Source organism: Marmota marmota, unplaced genomic scaffold, assembly GCF_001458135.2.
Source record: "Marmota marmota marmota unplaced genomic scaffold, marMar, whole genome shotgun sequence".
Lineage (NCBI taxonomy): Eukaryota > Metazoa > Chordata > Mammalia > Rodentia > Sciuridae > Marmota > Marmota marmota.
In genome coordinates this window covers 3,936,583-3,956,409 of record NW_025999991.1, presented here as the reverse complement: position 1 = coordinate 3,956,409, position 19,827 = coordinate 3,936,583, and the positions used below count along the sequence as shown (strand labels likewise).

At 36.4% G+C, this 19,827-nt stretch overlaps 1 protein-coding gene across 8 annotated transcripts in view; it reads left to right on the top strand.

The window, feature by feature from the left end:
- Rttn (rotatin) overlaps positions 1-17,761 on the top strand; it is a 163,839-nt gene extending 146,078 nt beyond the window's left edge. For 6 of the 8 annotated variants that reach the window (XM_048806632.1, XM_048806633.1, XM_048806635.1 and 3 more), the window contains 8 exons: positions 161-258; positions 1,589-1,666; positions 3,188-3,314; positions 5,930-6,132; positions 9,246-9,513; positions 15,044-15,147; positions 16,260-16,329; positions 17,323-17,761. In XM_048806632.1, coding sequence (XP_048662589.1) covers positions 161-258; positions 1,589-1,666; positions 3,188-3,314; positions 5,930-6,132; positions 9,246-9,513; positions 15,044-15,147; positions 16,260-16,329; positions 17,323-17,408 — 1,034 coding nt within the window. In that variant the 3' untranslated portion in view covers positions 17,409-17,761. Of the gene's footprint in view, positions 1-160; positions 259-1,588; positions 1,667-3,187; positions 3,315-5,929; positions 6,133-6,817; positions 6,916-9,245; positions 9,514-15,043; positions 15,148-16,259; positions 16,330-17,322 lie in introns of those variants that run through there. The other 2 variants (XM_048806634.1, XR_007348943.1) reach the window with 2 other exon arrangements.
- Positions 17,762-19,827: the final 2,066 nt, after the last annotated feature.

The following is a 19,827-nucleotide window of genomic DNA, read 5'->3' as shown; positions in this document are numbered from 1 at the left end:
CCCCCCCCCCCCCCCCACTATTTTCCCATATTTATTTATCTCTTGCTGAAAACACTAGAATAAGTGGGTCAGAAATATAATTGTTTTGGAGATTCTGATTATATGTGGTTTTAACTTATTTAGAAATGAAATATTTTGACTTACAAATTTTATCTTTCAGCTGATCTCATAGACAACTGCATGGAGCAGATGAAGCACATTAATGCACAACTGAACCTCGATTCTCTGCGGCCTGGAAAAGCAGTACTGAAAAAAAAGGTGACTTTGCATCCTGAACTCCTGGGATAAAGGAATGAATGCACACGGTGACCATCTCTGCAGTGTCCTTATGCCTATAAATGAGTGCAAGGTTGAAACGCATGTCTGATTTAGAAGAAAAATGCAGTCTGGTAAATTAATGGCATTTCTACATTAGGAGATTGTGGGCATTTTTTTCTCCCTTAATTCTTACTTGAAGGTCTTTAGGTAAAACTTTGTGCTCGCTCGCTCTCTCTGGATATATATATATATATATATATATATTTATTTATTTATACACACATACACACTTATTGTATATATAAAATGTATATAATACATTACACATATAAAATATGTATTTTGTGATATCTACATCTGCATGATACTATGATACTATACTAGATAGGTTTTTTAATACTAAATGTCTTTAAAAGCAAGCCTAAGTTCTCAAAGCGAGATCTATAATAAATGTAATTTAATAAGTGTTTACAATATGTGAGGCACTATCAGATATTTCATATTTGTTATCTCATAGACAAACACTCATGAGCACAGACTCTCATGCTGGCAGTTGATGAGACCAGAATTTGTCTCCACATCTGAGAGGTTGCAAAGCTGGTATTCTTAATCTCTGTTTAACTCCTTCTGTGACTTCTGAATGTCTCATCTGGCATTGAGTCTGCTTAATTCATGGTTAATTTACATTTTCATGTGAACATAGAATAACCTAATTATTATATAAGAACTATGGTTAATAATAATCATGATCAGTAAGATCTGTTCCACAGACTTACTCACAAAATGAATGTATATATGTATGAATATATAAATGTACAAATATACCTGTGTGTGTGTGTGTGTGTGTGTGTGTGTGTAAGACCATAGTAGCAGCCCTCTATGAAATAACTAGTAAGAAAATAAGGCAAAGCTTTACTTAATAATTTGGTGGATGCAGGGGATTGATTCATGTTTGTCGATTTCTGTTCTTATGTCTTTTCCTCTTTCCTCACTAGCAAAAAGCCCTTACTCCATCACTGAGAGAGTCAGCCCACACCTGATATGATTGAAAATCAGTCAGAACCTGCCTCACTTTATTGAGATGAAACATAGAGGCTATTATATATCCAAGTTCCTTCATGCTTGATAGAACAGAAATAGCTTTTCTGTGGTGGGTGCATTTCTTGAGATGTGGTCATCTTTCAGAGATCGTTAGCTTGTCAGTCCCCTCAAAGTTATGTGGTCAGGCAAGACTAGAGCACAGCTTGTGACCCACAAGGGAGTGAGTTACTATATATGAAAAGTGGAGCATGCTCCTATGTTCACAGTTTTTACCTTCTTGTTTAAACAGGAGGATGGTTTTATTAAAGAGTTGAGCATTGCCATGCAGCTCCTAAGAAACTGCCTTTATCAAAATGAAGAATGTAAAGTAAGTAGAGATCCTTTTCAAAATGTTGGTAGCAAAATTGGTATTAAACAGTTTAATTTTTATTGAGATAATAGAGGAGAAAAAATGGGAAACTTTTTGAATTTTATGTAAATACAGGGTTGATTGGCCCTTAAACTCAGAGTTAATTCTCAGAAATGGATGCACCTAATCTCATTGTTATTCTCAACACTGATTTCATTCCTTTTATGGAAAAAACATTATGTAGAAAATTAACATCGATCATGTATTCCTTAACCTATGTTAAATAAAACAGGACTAACAATTTATATTTTGAAGTAGTCTGATGGGAATAAAGTATTACACTTACAGAGAGCTCTAAACATGGAGAAGAATATTGGGAATAACTGCAAAGCTTATGCTTTGAACACTGGGAATAACTTCTAGTCTATTTGATGCTGCATAAAATTGTGTAGGGTGTGTATGTTTATGAAAATGTGCTCATAAGTGCACATGGCAGTAAAAATTCCTGTTTAATTCATTATGTCTCACAGTCTTACATATAGGACACCTATAAAAACTTAAGTTTAGCCATCTTATAGGAGTCTTATGAAATTGTATAAGTTTTTATAGCTATCTATGTTTATGATGGGGCATAATAGGTAAAGAAGATGGCAGAACATAGTGCAAGTGGTTGTGTTTATAAGGCTGTCAGCGGTCATTGACTTTTGAAGTAAAAACTTCGTTATGTAGGATTTGTTCACACAACAATATTTAGAATGAATTGTATCATATTTAAATTGCTCAAAAATAGTAATTACACACATACACACACTCACACCATGGGGGGAGAGAGACAAGACAGAGACTGGGCAGAGTTGATGAGAATGTTTACTTAACAAGAAATTACCATTTATTGACCACCTAAGTTAGTTACCCCTTGTTGGACCATACCACTTTCTTGCATGATTTATATGTTATAGAAGCTGTTTTCTGCATTTCTTCTCTGACTAGCATATCCTGGCCACCCTGGTGTTGAAGGCCAGGCTGTGCTCAGGGCAGCTTTGTGTAGAGCCCTGTAGCTCTATGGCAAGACTGTCTGCTGGATCCTTTTTTAATTTTGGTATTGTGAATTAAACACAGGGTTACTGAGTCACATCCCCAGCCCTTTTTTTATTTTTTATTTTGATGCAATGTCACTTAGTTGCTTAGGGCCTCACTAAGTTACTGAGGCTGGGCGCAGACTTGCACTCCTCCTTTGTCAGCCTCCCAAGTTACTGGGATTACAGGTGTGACCCACTATGCCCAGCTGTCTACAGGATCTGATTCCCCTCCTCATTATGGAGAATGAAGATGAATTCAACTTTTTTTTTTTTTTTCTGTGGTGCTGGAGATTGAACCCAGGGCCTTGTGCATGCAAGGCAAGCACTCTACCTACTGAGCTAATTCCCAATTCGATTTCAATTTTTGTCTTATGTTAGTGACAGTGTTTTGAATTTGAATTTAATTTTGTATTTTCATATATTTAGACTCATGGCTGTCCTTACTTTCTTTCCACAACAGGAAGCGGCTCTTGAAGCTCATCTTGTCCCTGTCTTGCACTCTCTCTGGCCTTGGCTTTTGATGGACGATTCACTGATGCAGAATGCCTTGCAGTTGCTTTGTGTCTATACTGCAAATTTTCCAAATGGTAACTAGAACCCAATGTTGCCTTTTAATAATAAACTATAGAGTACTTGCTTTCATACTGATTACTGTGGTTGTTAACATTACATCAATGTTAAGGTGGACAGGAAAAACATATATTTTGAAGTATTTCTTCTACTTATAAAGGATATATTATTAGTCAAAGACAAGATTGCTTGTAGGTATTATAGTAGAGCAGACAGATATTTTAGGAATATGTTTGTCGACAGGGGAGAGTCATTGGACAGTTCAGGAAGAGTCAAGAGAATGTGCTGGTGGAAGGTAGAAAGGAAAGAAAGGTATCCAGGATGAGCCTCATTTGGGGAAACGGACCTGAGTGCATAGTAGTACCATTTATTAAAATGATAAAGCTCTGGATTTGACTTGGATTTAAAGTAGGAATCAAGAGTACTGTTTGGTCATGTTAAGTCTGAGGTATCTGTATTCAAGCAAGTAAAAAAACTAAGGTGAAGTTGAATTCATTGGAGATGTAAAATATTGTTGGGAGTTTTATTAGTTATGTATTGCTGCTGTTCAAATTACCCCCAAATTGAGCACCTGTGCCACATAGTCATGTCATCATCTCATGGCTTCTGTGAGTCAGGAATCTGGGAGTGGTTTAGGTGGGTAGTTCTGATTTTCTCACCATATTTCTCCTTTTTTCATTATTTATGAGAGGGAGCAAAGACAAGAGGTTTTGAGAAGGCTGCTTTGAGCCGGGAGGGCAAGCAGACATTGTAGAGAGTGAAGCAGGACAGCTGGCTGTGAAGCACCACTGACAGCTTATGGTCAGAAACGTGAGGTTTGTCTGGTTGGCAAGTGTGTGTGCTTTCATCTGGCAGCATGTAACTCCTCCTCAGGAGTTTCCAAATATGTGGGCTGTCCAGGAAGGGGCGGGACAGGTGGGAGCCCATCTTTTCACTTCTACATGCCCTGATAGCTTATTCCTTTGACTGGTCTGACACCTCTAGAGCACTGTGCCTCAGAAGCCCAGCCAGTAGGAACAAGTAGAAACAGGCCTCCAGGCTCTTGAACCTTGAATTGCCATTTATATATTTGAGTCTAGTACAGGACTGTCCTTGTCTTCCTTCTGCTGCTGCTCACTTTCTTCATCCCTTGTTCTGCTTGGAGAGTCTCCTCTCAGTGCATCTTCCAGCTCAGCATCCTCCTGGCCAGATCAGCTCCTCTCTGAGGGAAGCTTTGGTCTCTAGGTTGTTCTCCTTGACCTTACCTTTGCTCTTTAATTTAGGGTTTAGGGAAGTAAGGAGGAGTAAAGAGTCAGTTGCTAAATGTTAAACAAAAGAAATTTGTGCTTTAGTACAAATCTTCTGAAATTATAATTTGTCATTTTTATACTTAAAATTGAAATAAATATTAGAAGTGGTTAGGTTACACCTAAAAAAGAAACATTTTACTTTTCAGTCTGGTTTGTTTCCGAGCAAAACTCTATTGTGTAATGACAGTTTCATGTAACAGTTAGTGGTAACAGTGGTATTTTAATACAGCTCTAAGGTTATTAATACAGGAAAGTTTGCTGTATTTTTTGTGTTTACTCATCTTTTATGAGTTATTTTACAGAATATCTTGATTCTGGTGTGATTATGTACAAGCCTACCTCCTTCTAGCTGCTTTCACAAGTTGATTCCACCTTAGGGTTTTGTTACAGTACAGTCTTACCAATTAAGCATTAAACTGTATTTCCAATTCTTTTCTGATTATCTTTCTTCCTTGGTACATCTCACATGGTTACTTACTGAAAATCACTAAGCTCTAGAAAGCCAGTTACATGCCACTGCTGGCTCTCTCTGCCTATCAGCTGTGTGAGCTTGAACAATCACTGGCTTTTCTGCACAGTGTCTTTACTTGTCTACCATGGAGAACTGCCGCAGTCCGGCTGCAGCAAAATAAGGGGGGGGGGGGGGACAAACAACTTGTGTAGATTGATACAGCAGGAGTGGAAGCCGTTTATTGCAGGACAGGAGCAGTATTTATACATTCCACACAGCTTATCTAATTAGCATAAACTAGATACATCAGTCAACCAATAAGGAATCTCCACACTTAATAGCTTGCTTTTGTTACTTCTCAAACCACTCCCTCTGGCATTTTGCCAGGCACCATCCAGACTTGTTTACGAACTTTAACATTCCCCTGACAAAATGCCAGGTGTTATTTTGACTTGTTTACAGACTCTAACAGAGAACAGCATTGCACTACCCACTGTCCCAGACACCTGTGTTCTTCATTTGTCTCTTCTGTAAAATGAAGGCATTAGACCAAGTTACCTCATATTTCTAAAATTCTGTTCTTCCATTCAGGCTTTTATTCAGATATTTTCTCTAGGAAATATTTTTAAAAAACAACCCTATTATGCTGGTTTTATTCTTTTTTAAAAGAAAAAAACTGGTTTTTTAAAATACTGTATTTGTTAGGTCTTCAGTGAATACTGTAAATCTGTTAGATTGAAAGTAGACATCTGCATCAGCCTTCAGTGCTGATTTGCAATTCACAGGTTAGTTGGCTAAGTCACTTTGATAGGCAGATATGCTTTACTAGATAGTGTTTTTAACACTAAACAGTGGAGACAAGAAGATAACATGATTGGCTGCTGTTTTGAAGGTTGCAGTTCTCTTTGCTGGTCAAGTTATGGACAATATCCCGTTCACGCTGCACACAGAGGAGCCTCCAGCAGCTCTCTGATGCTGTGTATCCTAAAATTGGCCTCTCAGATGCCTCTCGAGAACACCAACATTCAGCAGACGGTTTTTCTGTTTCTTTCAAACCTGGCCTTGTCTCATGACTGTAAAGGAGTAATTCAAAAGGTAAGTACTTAAATTGTCCTGCCTATCATAAAGGAGATATTCCATTAAATAATACTTCCAATCAAAAGTTTAGAGCTCAATTTCTAGGATAAATTTATTATAATTTTGAGAGGTTTTTTAAAAGGATTTTAAGAAGATTAAGAGGTTCACTATTGATAAAAAGTGACAGAAGCTAGGCTATGATCTTGCCTTTTCCTTTTAGTTTATCCTTATTAGTTTTGAGATTTTTGTTTTACTACTCTCAGAAATGGTGATGTTAGAAAGACAGCTGTCTTACATTTATTGAATATCATAAAAGTAATATATATGGTCTTTAAACAGACCAAATTGAGCAGTAACAATCTCAGTTCAATTTACATTGACAAATGGTTTATGAAATCACAGCCCTCTTTTACCCAGTTAGACTTTAACTTCTTTATGACCTAATAGGAAATTTTATGAGTTCTCTGGGATTTCTGTTCCAGAACTTTACTCTTACCACTGATTTAACTTTGGATACTTTAAAAGGGAGGGAACTAGTTAAACAAATTCTCATATACATGTGCAGTCAAGATCTGTGTTTTAATGTATGTAAATAAAGTTCCTAGTTGGATAAATTCCTTAAAACTTGAATGTGATCAGATTATCTATTACTATTGTTTACATGAAATAGTAATTTGATTGCTACTGTTTGTTTTGCTTGAAGAACAAGATAAATTGCAAAGGTTGATAGTATCTGTTAAGAACTGAGTCTCCTTTTCCTCTACTGTTTCATCTCTTTGAAGCCCCAAATGATAATTTGAGGTAATCACCAAACAAATATAAAAAAAATCTGTCTTACTAGGAAATGGAATTGTCATTCTTACAATGAAAATGTTTTCAGAGGTGTGCTGAAGTGACCTCCCACTGGCTCTTGGGAGTTTCAGAAAAGTTCAAGCTTGTCAATATCATGTGATCTTGAAATCAGCCATGGTGGGATTATTCACACTTTATAATTTGGCAAAAACATTCAGGGAATGGAACCAGTTTATTATTTACCAGCATATGGCTGTGTGGCTTCTTCATATGTATGTTCACATGCATGTCATTTATGTGTGTGTGTGTGTGTGTGTGTGTGTGTATGAGAGAGAGAGATTATAAGTTGTGTTGGTGTATGTGAATAAATTTCATATATGTATTCAAATATTTGTATATGTCACTTGTAACAGGAGAAGTCTTCTTGAACTAAATGTGTGTGATTACCATCCTGCAGAATGAAAAAGCATGTAGTGAGAACAGAGCTGGGAACACAGAACTAGGCTTAGTGAACATGCTAACAGAAAGCAGAGCAGACCTCCGGGGGAACCTCAGAGCCAAGTCTCACTGTTCTCACTGTGTGACTCACTGTGTGACTCCGAGTGACTCTCTTTATGCCTCATTTTTTTAAAAAATTTATTTTTATAATAATTAGGTTAAACAAAATGATCTCTAAGGTATCTTCACCTTTCACTCTGTGATTCTGGTGCTATACTGAAGAACATTGTGATCAACTGTAATCACATTCAGAGCATAACAGTCAAGTCACTTTCTTCTGTTCCAGTGCGGAAACTCCAATGACTTAATAGCAATAATGAGCCTGGACACCCGAGTTCCTCCTCTCTGTCACCCATCGGTGGGCATGAGGATGCTAGAGTTCCACCTTTCTGTTATTCATCAGTAGGGATTAGAAAATGCAGCCAGAGCTGTTATTCAATTCAGTTGTAAAATGTCTGCTCTTTCTGCCATGAGATTTCTGCACTTTCTAACTGGTGCATAAAATTGTTTAAAATTATCTTTAGATCTAACAAAGAGGAGGGATGTCCATAGGATGTGTGCATTTTAAAGCACTGACATATATTTTATTGCTATGGTCATCCCTTAATCTCCGATATCATGATCGAATCTAGCTGAATAGGAAAGATAGGGTGTAAATCTAAGAGCATCATTCTGGGCTGAGAAATGAGAAATAGGCATGAGTGATGGCAAATGTTATTTAAAATGGGCATGTCATTTTATAGTGTATTTGTTGCTTGGAAAATATTGCTAATATTTTTGCAGCCCATTTTATATGTATAATCAGGATTCTTTTTGTAAAAGTCTCAAGATTAATTTTACAAATTAAAGCTAACCTCCTGATTTAGGAATAGGAGAACCCAAGAGACAAGCTGGAGTAGATTAAACAGGGAGAGATGAGTTACTCTGTGCAGTTATAAAAGTTGAATGAGTGCATTTCACTTCTAAAATGTCCAACCACTTCTGGTTTCCATATTGCCATCGTGGATTTCAATTTGATATAGTACTTTTTATATTTTGTTTGCATATAGATGACTCTAGACAATAATATGTTATCTTTCAAATAGTTCAGAGCTTGGTAGGGTTTTGTGGAAGGGACTTTATTTGAAGGTTGATATAACTCTTACAGTTCAAGTAATAGATCTCTCTCATCTGTAAGTTTAATAGAATGACACATAGCCATGAGAAATTAATTTCTGTAATGATAAGCAAGTGGGATAAGGGAATAGAGAATGGAACTATAGACTGAAAAAAAAAAAAAAAGCAAACACTTGTAGCTATAATGATACAAAATACCCCCCTATTACCAGAGTTGTTACAAAATACCCCACTATTACCAGAGTTGTTACAAAATACCCCACTATAACCAGAGTTTTTACAAAATACCCCACTATTACCAGAGTTCTTAACTAGTTTTCCAGACTGGGGTTTTGTTTCGTTTTCCTCTCCATAGGAAATTTTTTAATGAGTAGCAAAATTGCCAGAAGGCAGACAGAAAGAGAAAATTCAAGAGGCCTAAAGTAATCCCCAAACTGAATTATCAATCCTGAATAATTGAGTTGACTATAGCTTACTGAATTCCATCATCAGGAGAAAAAAAAAATGAGCTGAAATTAAAATTTGAGCACTATTTTGTTCCTCTTACCCTTTTCACTTATACTTGGAAATGATATAGATGAAGTATTCAGACAGTATTTGGGAGGAAGGAGAAATTTAGGTTAGAAAAGAGGATACCATAATGCTAGCTAATTGGTCACAAAGGGACTAGGTAAATAATGACAAAGACCCAAGAAGAAAATAATATTCTCTCTGTTTATCCACAGAGTAACTTCTTACAGAACTTTCTGTCTCTAACATTGCCAAAAGGAGGAAATAAACATCTCAGTAATCTGACCATTCTTTGGTTGAAGTTACTCTTGAATATATCTTTTGGAGAAGATGGGCAGCAAATGATCCTGAGGCTTGATGGCTGTTTAGACTTACTTACTGAGATTAGCAAATACAAGCATAAGAGCAGCCCTTACATACCACTTCTTATTTTTCATAATATTTGCTTCAGTCCTGCAAATAAGCCCAAGATTCTGGCTAATGGTAAGTATTCACACACACAAACGTGCTTTTATATATGTGGTTATTCATTGGCTGTTAAAACACAAAATAATTTTTTAATTTGCCAGGTATTTATGTTGCAGGGGCTGGGGGAATGAGTCAGGCAAGGCTTTGCCTTCTTTGAGCTGCCTGGAGTCTCTGGATGTTAATAAATCATGTTATCCCCATGGACAAACTGGATACAGGAGGACAAACTGTATGTAGGGGTGCTTGCTGACCTTGGCTCTCCTTGTTTCTGCTGCAAGATCGCCTCTCTGTCTTTGAGCAAATACAGCTGTGTCAGGGAAGACTTTGCAGACCCACCAGTTAAAGTTGGACCTTCCCTGCCCCCTGTTCCCTGCCCACCACTCTCTTCCCCTTTCCCTTTGTTTTATTTCTCCTTTGCATCAACACTAGGATACACTCTGCATTTCAATGTATATCTATTTATTCCTGGACTCCCCCCGACCTCCAGAACCTGCATCTTGTAGAGTCTAGTCTTTTTTCCTTCCATGTGTTTCATGTAATCTTTTCTCAAAGGCTTTTTTCCATGACACACATTTTTCCAAGTGAATGGAAATAATTCTGCCTATGCTCTGCTGTGTGTACGGTAATGATTCTGTTTTCCTGATAATAATTATTAAATTTCAGGAAATGTATAGAAGCATTTTTAAAGTTCAGTCAGCTTTTAACTCCCCTCATTAACTACTCTTGATTCTCACTGCTTCTCCACTGACACTGTGCTCTTCGTCGATGGGAGTGTACATCAGAGGTTGTTTTCATTCTGTTCTGCCGTACCTGCTTCAGTCCTCACGTTTGTAAAATGAGGACAACCAGCCCTACCTCTGAGCAACGAGATGGCCCAGGAAACATCTGTTGCCATTCTTGAGTCACTGGAGCTACTCAGCAGCATCTCTTATTCTTTTGGGGGATTTTATTATTTTTTTTTATTTGTTCTTTTTACATATACATAAGAGTAGAGTGTATTTTGACATATTACACATACATGGAGTATAATTTACTCTTAATTAGGATCCCATTCTTTTGGATCTTATTCTTTATTCACCTTTCTCAGAAGGAATTTTGTCTTTGGTAACTACTTATTACACTTTATTATTAAGAGCAGGGAAAAGGAAAGGCTTTAGGGAGCTGAAGGAGAAGTCTGCATTTTCTACTTCTTCATGTCTCTGGATTTATTTTCAGTATTTTCTTGTAGTCAGCAGTGCTTTCCATCCTTCATTAGCTTAAAGCAGATGAATACACTTTTAGTTAAAAGGAGCCTCCCCATATCCCAAAGACTTGATCTCAGTGGGCTTTCAAGGCAGCGTTAACATGGGAGACAATAGCTGTGCAGGTTCTGTGTGGAACTGTTTAAGGCGTATCACAGGCTGTGCCCCCTTTTTCCTCATGGGGATCCAGAGTGGAGGTCTTGGCAGGATCATCTAGCTTAAAAATCTACCAGGAAGGCAGACATGCCTCTGATCAGTAGAACTCAGACATCTGGTGTAGATGGTTAGGAGTGAAATGTGCATTGGGGCTTGGGCTTGCTGTTAAAAATAGATTCATGGCATTTTTTGTTTCTGGTAATGTCAGGCTAAACGTCCTTTGAAAATAACAAAAATATGCTAGATAAGCTTTATTAAAATTCACCACAAAAAAAAAAATAGCTGAAGAGATAGTGGGAAACTTCAGGCCAATTTTGATCAAAATCTAATACCCAGAGAAGTAAGAAGTGTATAGAAATTCTTTTGCCCAAGGACAATTGCTAAGAAATGCTAGAACAGATGTCAAGACCCTCCAAGGTGGCACTCTCCTGAATGAAGCTAAAACTCAGGAGAACCATTCTCTTAGGAGAAGAGCAAATTAGAATAGATTTTCTCCTCTAATTCTCATCCAGATGACAGTAAAGAAAGGTGAAAAAATAAATAAAATGAAAGTCAGCCTGAGCAACACAAATTCCCTCCCACAGCTCTGCACCCAGGAATGCTTGGTGTGAGTGGGCTGAGAACTTGTTTTAAGGTGGTCCCTGAGTGCTTAGGAAAAGCAGAACAAGTTTATACTAGACCTCAAGAAACTTCTACAAATAATTTTTCAAAGCATGAACCAGTACAAAGTTAATCAGGTACATTAGGAAACTTGGCAGCAGGAGCTAGAACCAACAGAGGAAAACATGCCAACTTCTCTGCCTGACTTCAAATACTAGGAGTATAAAATATAGTTTTAAAAAATAACTTTAATAATACCATATTTAGATAAGTAAATGACAAGCTTGAAAATGCCTTCAGGGACTGGGAAATTGAAAAATAAGAGATTTGAAACAAGAACTAAGTAGAATTTCTAGACCTTCCCTGAACAGTATGCAGTCTCTTTCAGAGTAGAAAAAGAGGAAATCATATCACAGTATGATAACCTGTGAGCCACATGTAGCTACTTCAAATTTAAACTTAAATAAATCAAAATTAAATATTAGGGTTGTCAGTCACAGTAGCTATAAGGCTAGTAACTATCTTATTAAGCAGCACTGATTGTTATAAATATTGTAGGAAGTTGTGTCAGACAGCATTATTCTAGAATTTTATTCTAAGACACTACAAAACAGATTCAAGAGACCCAGATAAATCCAAGCCGATGAATAAAAATAATTTATTCCTAGACACATCAGAGCCAATGTGCAGAAAACCAAAAATGGTGAAATTGACATTTTCTTTGAAAAAAGTAACTTTAGAAAAACTTATTCTAGAAAACCAGAAAGTCCAATAATGGTAAGAGATATTGAATTAGTAAAAAAAATCTAACCATATAAAATCCATTAAAAAAATATAATTATAGAGAATCCTAGATCTAACTAAGCATGGCGTCAAACTCCTGTGACCGAAGCTACTGGGGAGGATCCCAAGTTCAAGGTCAGCGTAGGCAACTTAGTGAAAGCCTGTCTCAAAATAAAAATTTAAAAAGGCTGGGGACATAGTTCACTGGTCTCTGGTACTGGGAAAAAAAAAAAAAATTCTAGATGCAGCTAGCTTCACTAGTAAGTTCTCCTGAAGATCAAAGTAAAAATAATTCCAAACATATGCAGTCTCTTTCAGAGTAGAAAAAGAGGAAATAATTGTTACTTTTGTGAAGTTCCCATAACCTTGTTGGCATAATCTGACAAGGGCACAGATATTCTGGTAAATATTTTAGCTCTTGGAGGGTAAAAGGGGTGGAATATATATTGAATATATATAATTTTATTATATATGTATAAGTGTATAAATATGATTGCAAAAAGGATAGATAGCATACCCAGAGAATAACTAAAAAAGTAATACTCTTTATTGTGAATTCTGTATAACCAGTTGATTCTCACAGAATACTTTCATTGTTTTTTCCTGAACTTTTGTATCCATAGCCGATTTAAGGTAAACATTGTCATGATTTAACAAATGAAACTGCCTCCTAATTTGCTCTTTTCCCCATAAGTTTAGTATCATTTAATCAGCTAATAATATACTGCTATAATTACTTCTTACCCCTGTGCAGAATATACTCATAAAACTGAAATCTATTAGTTTTACCAGTAATTCACTCTTGATTATAGCATTTGTTGACTTTCATGGTGTAAATATCTCACTGTCACTGATTTGAGGCTACTGACATGACAACCCTAAACTTAGAATCATGAAGTCAATTTATGAAGAAAAGTATTTAAAACTCATCATTTCACAATTAACTCTATTTGAGTATTATACTCCTGAGGTTATTTATATATTTAAATGGGAAAGGGAGGAAAAAAGGGAATTTATACTGATTTATTAAACTTAAAAATGTATTATGAGCTTTTTTCTTATACATGTTTTATTTATTTTTAATATTTTTAGTTGTAGATGGACACAATATCTTTATTTATTTATTTGTATGAGCTGCTGAGGATTGAACCCAGTGCCTCACATGTGCTAGGCAAGCACTCTACCACTGAGCCACAACCTCAGCCTATATATATGTGCTTTAAAATGTGGTTTTAAAAAAAGCTGACCTACTATCAGAAAGGGCCATATTAATTCACCACATTAATTGACCTATGTATGTACTTCAGACATTTTAAGAGACAGTAACTAGTTGAAGGAGTTATGATATAAACTTAGATAACAGGGGTCTGTGTTCTGAATGTTTGGTTTAATATGTAAAAACATTGATTGCTGCTACTCATCTAGAACGTAAGAAAATCACCCTCCCGTCTGCCATTGCCCTTGCTGAGTAAGAAATATCAGCCATAGCTTCACATGATAAGTTATGCCTGATAATTGTTTATGTGACTAGGTATGGATAGGCCATGATACAGGAAAACTAAAGGGAGCTAGATATTACAGATGAGGAATGCAGGCAATAGGGGTCAGTGTGGCAGGAAATTGCTGTTCCACATGTACCTCCCACATCACCTTCTCCCTACACAATTTGAGTTCTGGATGGAACAGGTAGCTCTCTTGCTCCTTCCTTCCTTCCTTCCTTCCTTCCTTCCTTCCTTCCTTCCTTCCTTCCTTCCCTCGCTCCCTCCCCCACTCCTTCCCTCCCTCTTTCCTTTTTACCTGTGAAAGATTTAAAATTTCTTAAAATTAAAAAAAAAAATCAAATAGAAGCACTTAAAATTTTTGTTTAATTATGAAATATTTTATTCAGGTAGCCTCTGTAAGGCACTAGCACATGTGGTTGGAGTACATGTCAATGAGCAGACACAAACCTTACCATTGAACAGGGTTATTTTAATTAGTTACATTCCTGATGGGCAGGGATTGGTTAATATTCACGTAATGTAGAGAATTTCCAGTAGCAAGTACCTTGGCCTTAAAAATGCAACATGCTAAAATCATACAATTTAGATGGTAAATAATGTAATACAGTTTGGTGATATATAAAAATAAATAATAAAGTAAGTTCAAATATTGTTCTGAAATACCTTGACAATTACCTTAGAAGGGGACTTCTGAATCATCATTTGAAATGAATAGATTGGTACATAATTAGTAAGGCTCCATTTTTGCTCAAGCTGGCTTTGTAAAGTGGACATATCGTGTATTGGTATGCAATTTAAATCAATTTTTCCTCTGATATACACACCCACATAAAATTCCTTTAAAATGTTTAGTTTTTTTTTTTTTTTTAAATTGTAATCAGTGTAGTATTTCTCAACTATTTTACCTTTAACCCATGATATGATGTGTTGTGTATTGGTCTTTATAATTTTTGATGATGGCAAATCTATTTTCCTGCATACTCAAATATTAGCTATCATTGAATAACTCACTAATATAATTCATTATGTACTTATTTGCACTACTGTTGTCCTTAAGTGAATGTACCTCTGTTGAGCTTGGGCCAAGAGATTTGTGCCTGTCATGAAAATAACTCTTTTTGAGTTTTTTTTTTTCCATAGAGCAAAAGTTGCCACAGTGCTGTGATACCAACTTGGAGAAAGGGGTATCTGATGAATCCAAAATAAGAGTGCATTTAATATCTGGGACTAAACTTTATTTTTTTTTAATGTGTTTGTTTTTAGAAAAAGTCATTACCATACTAGCTGCCTGTCTGGAAAGTAAGAATCAAAATGCTCAGAGGATTGCAGCAGCTGCACTTTGGGCTTTGACATATAATTACCAGAAGGTCAGTTTTAAAAATCATCTTATGAATTGGGGGCAAACAGCCAGGCCTGTGAGGGTGCATCCAAGGATATCAGAGGAGTATTAGAAAAGAAAAAAGAAAAAGAAATGAAGGCAAAGACCCATCTTTTCTTTGTTCACTCATTCAGTTAGTAATCCATCAGTTGAAATCTATATCATTTAATCATCAGGAGGCCCCAGTTCAGAAGAGTATCTTTTAAGTGAATTTCCCTATTAATTTAAATTGATTTGCCATTGTGTTATAATTTTAATATAGATTATTTCTTCAAAAAGATGTGTCAAGGAAAAATACATTGATACAAGACCAAATAAGTTTTATCCAAATATATGATTCAGTTGTTTATTGTACTTATCATTGCTGAGTTTTTAAAATTAGTTCAATTCTTAAAAGGCCAGTAGAAGGCCTGCCCAGAGAGATGCACAGCACAGTAGGCCCTGTAGCTTCCCGTTCTCTGGCATTTGGTCTTCTCTTTTATTGCAGACATCTCACTCCTAAAATACCTGTGAGTATCTAGGGGTAAAATAGTAGCCAGACAACCCTGTGCCTTTAGACAGCCTTCCCAGAATGGTGTTCTCTCAGCCCAGTGTCCCCGACTGTGCCGTGTCCCACCCTGCCTCCAGCACCCGCCCCACCAAGGTCAGGGACTCTTGCTCTCCCTCCCACCTGTTGTCCCCTGGGCTGCACACAGGATTTGACACTTTGTAACCACCAGTAAATGTTTTTTTGACCAACTGACTGGTAACCTTTGAAATACTCCCATCTAAAATCTGATATTTGAGGGAATATGAATACTGAAACTAAAGGTTAACTGGTTTTAAAAAACAAATTGAGATCAGGGGAGAAGGACAAAAGGAGAAGGTAAGAAGCGTAATTGGACAGCAGATAATGGTTAGGTGAGGTAGGAGGAGGACGAAGGTGTCGGGGGATTACCACAGTAGGACACACTAACTGTATAATTCTGTAGTTACCTTATTGTATTTTATGGTACCTGTTTAACACTGTAGTTAACAGTGGACAGAATTAGTATTGTATTATCCTAATTCTTGACATTTGGGAATAAGTCTAATTCATGGGTTGGTCTATATTATCTCCAGGCCAAAACAACGTTGAAAAACCCATCAATAAAAAGAAAAGTAGATGAAGCATATTCCTTAGCAAAGAAAGGTAAGTTTTATAGTTAAACTTGGAAACCACTAAATTCTCAGGATACTGAAATATTTAGACAAGCCATAGTAAAACAACAGTTTTCTACACCATTACTAAATTTTGCAGAGCTATTTTTTGTCAAAAGCATTATATGTGCCAATATTTAGTTAGACTTTCATTGTAACATTTTTTAAAATAGTAAAACATCCTAATAGATGAAGGTTTGAGATATAATAATTTCTTAAAATGTGTCTGTGATCTTTCCCCAAGTCAGTTTTTTCCTGGTACTAATTTTCTTTGCCAGTGGCTGCCGCTGGGCTAAAGTGTGCTCTTAGGTGATAAGAACTGGGCCTAATTAGAACTGACCTTGAACAAGAAGCTTTGATTTAAGATCACCAATTTGAATTGCAATCTTCTGAGAATAGATTTCATTGCCCCCCGTATCCATGTTGTCCTGTGATCTGCATGATAGGAGAGAGTTTTCTTTTCAAAGCACGTTACTCATTTTAAGTGACACCAGTTTTATCCTCTGAACACATTTCAAAACAACTGAGCTATGTCTTTCCTGTACTGTAGTAGTCTGTGGACTATTAATCTGTGTTTTTATATAGTCTGATTCTTTTTAAAATAAGGGGAGCAGTTTTGTTTCCTTTCTAGCTATGCCCATGAATTTCTGAAGAAAACAAATAATTGGGTTACATTAAAGTTTATGCTTTAGGAGAGACAATATATTTTTTAAAAAGTAATGGCATTCATCTAGGATTATAGTTAACGATATCCATTATGGAATTGTATTTTTTAATACTCTTTGGGTAGACCATTAATAAAACAATATAAATTCTGTGATTTATTAATTTTTAAATGTAAAATATTCTTATTATTCTAGTACATCAAGAACTAACATTTTTGTAAGTAAATATGATTCATGTTTCTGGAAGAGTATCTACCCCTTGAGTATAGAACTAAATTTAATAAACTAGTATTTCTAGACTCTTAATTTTTTTCTCTCAGCTTTCTCAAACCCAGAAGAAAGCCCTCTAAATGCCTACCATTTGAAATGTCTTGAAAACCTCGTGCATCTGCTCAGCTCTTCCTGAGTGCCATGAGATGCTCCCCCCTGAACCTGACAGCCACCAGCGGAGAGCCGAGCCCTAGGCTGGCTTAGTGTGGAGCTGCTACCTGACGTCGTACCAACTCTGCAGAGTGCCGATGCCCTCCTTGCCTTAGGAAAAATAGGGCTGGTGACACTGAAAGAAGGAGAATTGGTGACATCATGACTCTGTGCTTTTGTGGCCATTTTCTAAAAGTAATAATAGTGGACAAGAGATGATGGGGAAACACAGAATGTTCTGGCAACATAAACATTTGTATCCCTTTCTATGCAATTTTCTTTGTAAAAATCCTATTTAACAGTTATTTAATAAAACAAAGTGTTTTTAGAAATTGAAAATTGACTGTCATTTCTAGTTACAAAATTTTGTCAGTTCCAGGAATATTTAGTATTATGTTGTGGTTTTTCTGTCTGTATGTTCATTCTTTTTTTTTTTTTTTTTCCTTTCTTTCTAAAAATTTTGATCTGAAATTTGGCTTGAAATTTATCAATACAAAGTCTCATTTTCAAATTTTTGTATTTTCCAGAGCAAACATACTGGTGAAACATGTGTATGTGTACATGTGTGTAATTTTGTAGCTTCCTTATGCAATTTTTAGCAATATTAATTTCCTTTTAAGGGATATGTAAATCAATTATAATTTTCACTTTTTGACTTCTGAAAGGTTGTGTGATAAAGAGGGGAGAAATATAGTTGGGGTCTTATGGGCATGGGTTCAAATTCTACCTCAACCCCAAATATCAAGAAGAACAAGTCATAGTGTAGGAAAAGCAAGATCTGTTCATTGGGTGATTTACTCATACATCAGTGTATGCTTGCCTTATCGCCTCTTTGAAAGCAGAAATAATTATAATTGTTTCCCCTAAAAATTTCTGATAGTGCCCGAGGGGGATTTGTAACCCAAGGGAACCACTTAGAGACATTGCCTGCTGCAGCTCAGGATGGCTGCAGACATGGGAGGGGAGGGGTGATCCATCAGAAAATCCTGCACTTGGTCTGTTGTATTCAGGAATGCTAACCTTAACCATGCAGAGGTCTAGGCTCTTGGACAGCCATCCTGCCATAGTGGTCTCTTGAACTTGCATCCATTTAGCCCGGAGGGCAGGTGTTAACACAGAAAGCCCCACTAGCCAGCACCTGCCATGCTTCTACACTGGGGACTACCACCAGCAGAATCCTTGGGATGCCAGATGGAATGCATGTTCTTGTGCCCACTGAAACAGGTCTACTCTGTGTCCAAGAATCATGATAAACTCCTCAGGTTATGCCCACTGCAATTTGAGAACCACTGACTAATATCCCCAATTTTATACAAAACTGACTAGGACATGAAAATGACTTGTTATCCTTAACTAACTGCTTAATGATGAAATTGGGACCCGAATGACTATCAAGTATTCCTTTACACACACCCCAGTTTATGCTAGGGTCTAAAAAACAGGTAGTGACTACTTCATACCTCATGGTGTCCAGTTTTACCATTTCTAACACTGTTGTTGGGTGAGCTGGTGTGTATATAGGTGCCTTGTAAGCACAGCCTGTGTCTTGTTCACTGCAAACACTGATACTAAGTCTTCTCTATTTAAGACCTTCAGTAGGTGGGGGAGGAAACAGGCATTGGTTTTGAAAATAGGATATGAGAATGAAGTAAAAAATAGAATTTTACCTATTTAACTCCAGATTGGCAATTTCCTTTTGCAGTATTAAATAATCACATCTATGATAATGTTCCATGATTAGTCTTTTTGGCTACAGCTTGTGCCCAATTCCTGAAGTTGCTCAAGTCCCGAAGCTGCTTCTTTATTATTCTGGTTTTTAAAATTTTAATTTTCATAGGTGCATAATATACATAATAATGGGATTCATTATTACTTACTTGCACATGCATACAATAGAACAATATAATTTGGTCAGTTTCATTCCTCAGTATCACCCCTTTCTTTTCCCTCCTCCCTTTCCCTGGTCTTATTCCTCTAATCTACTGGCTTCTCTTCTCTTTTCATGAATCTGCCCCCGTTTTGTACTTTTTTCTCTCTGGCTTCCACATATGAGAGAAAGCATATGACCCTTGACTTTTTGAGTCTGGTTTATTTAACTTAACATAATGCTCTCAAGTACTATTCTTTTCCTGCAAATGACATCATTTTATTCTTTATATCTGAGTAAAACTATTGTATGTTTATGCCACATTTTCTTTCTTTTTTTAATTTTTTGTTATTTTTTATTGTTAGTTGTTCAAAACATTACAAAGCTCTTGACATATCATATTTCATAGATTTGATTCAAGTGGATTATGACCTCCCAGTGCCACATTTTCTTTATCCTTATATCAGTCATCAGTCAATGGACACCTAGACTGGTTCCGTAGTTTGGCTATTGTGAATTGTACTGCTACAAAAATAGG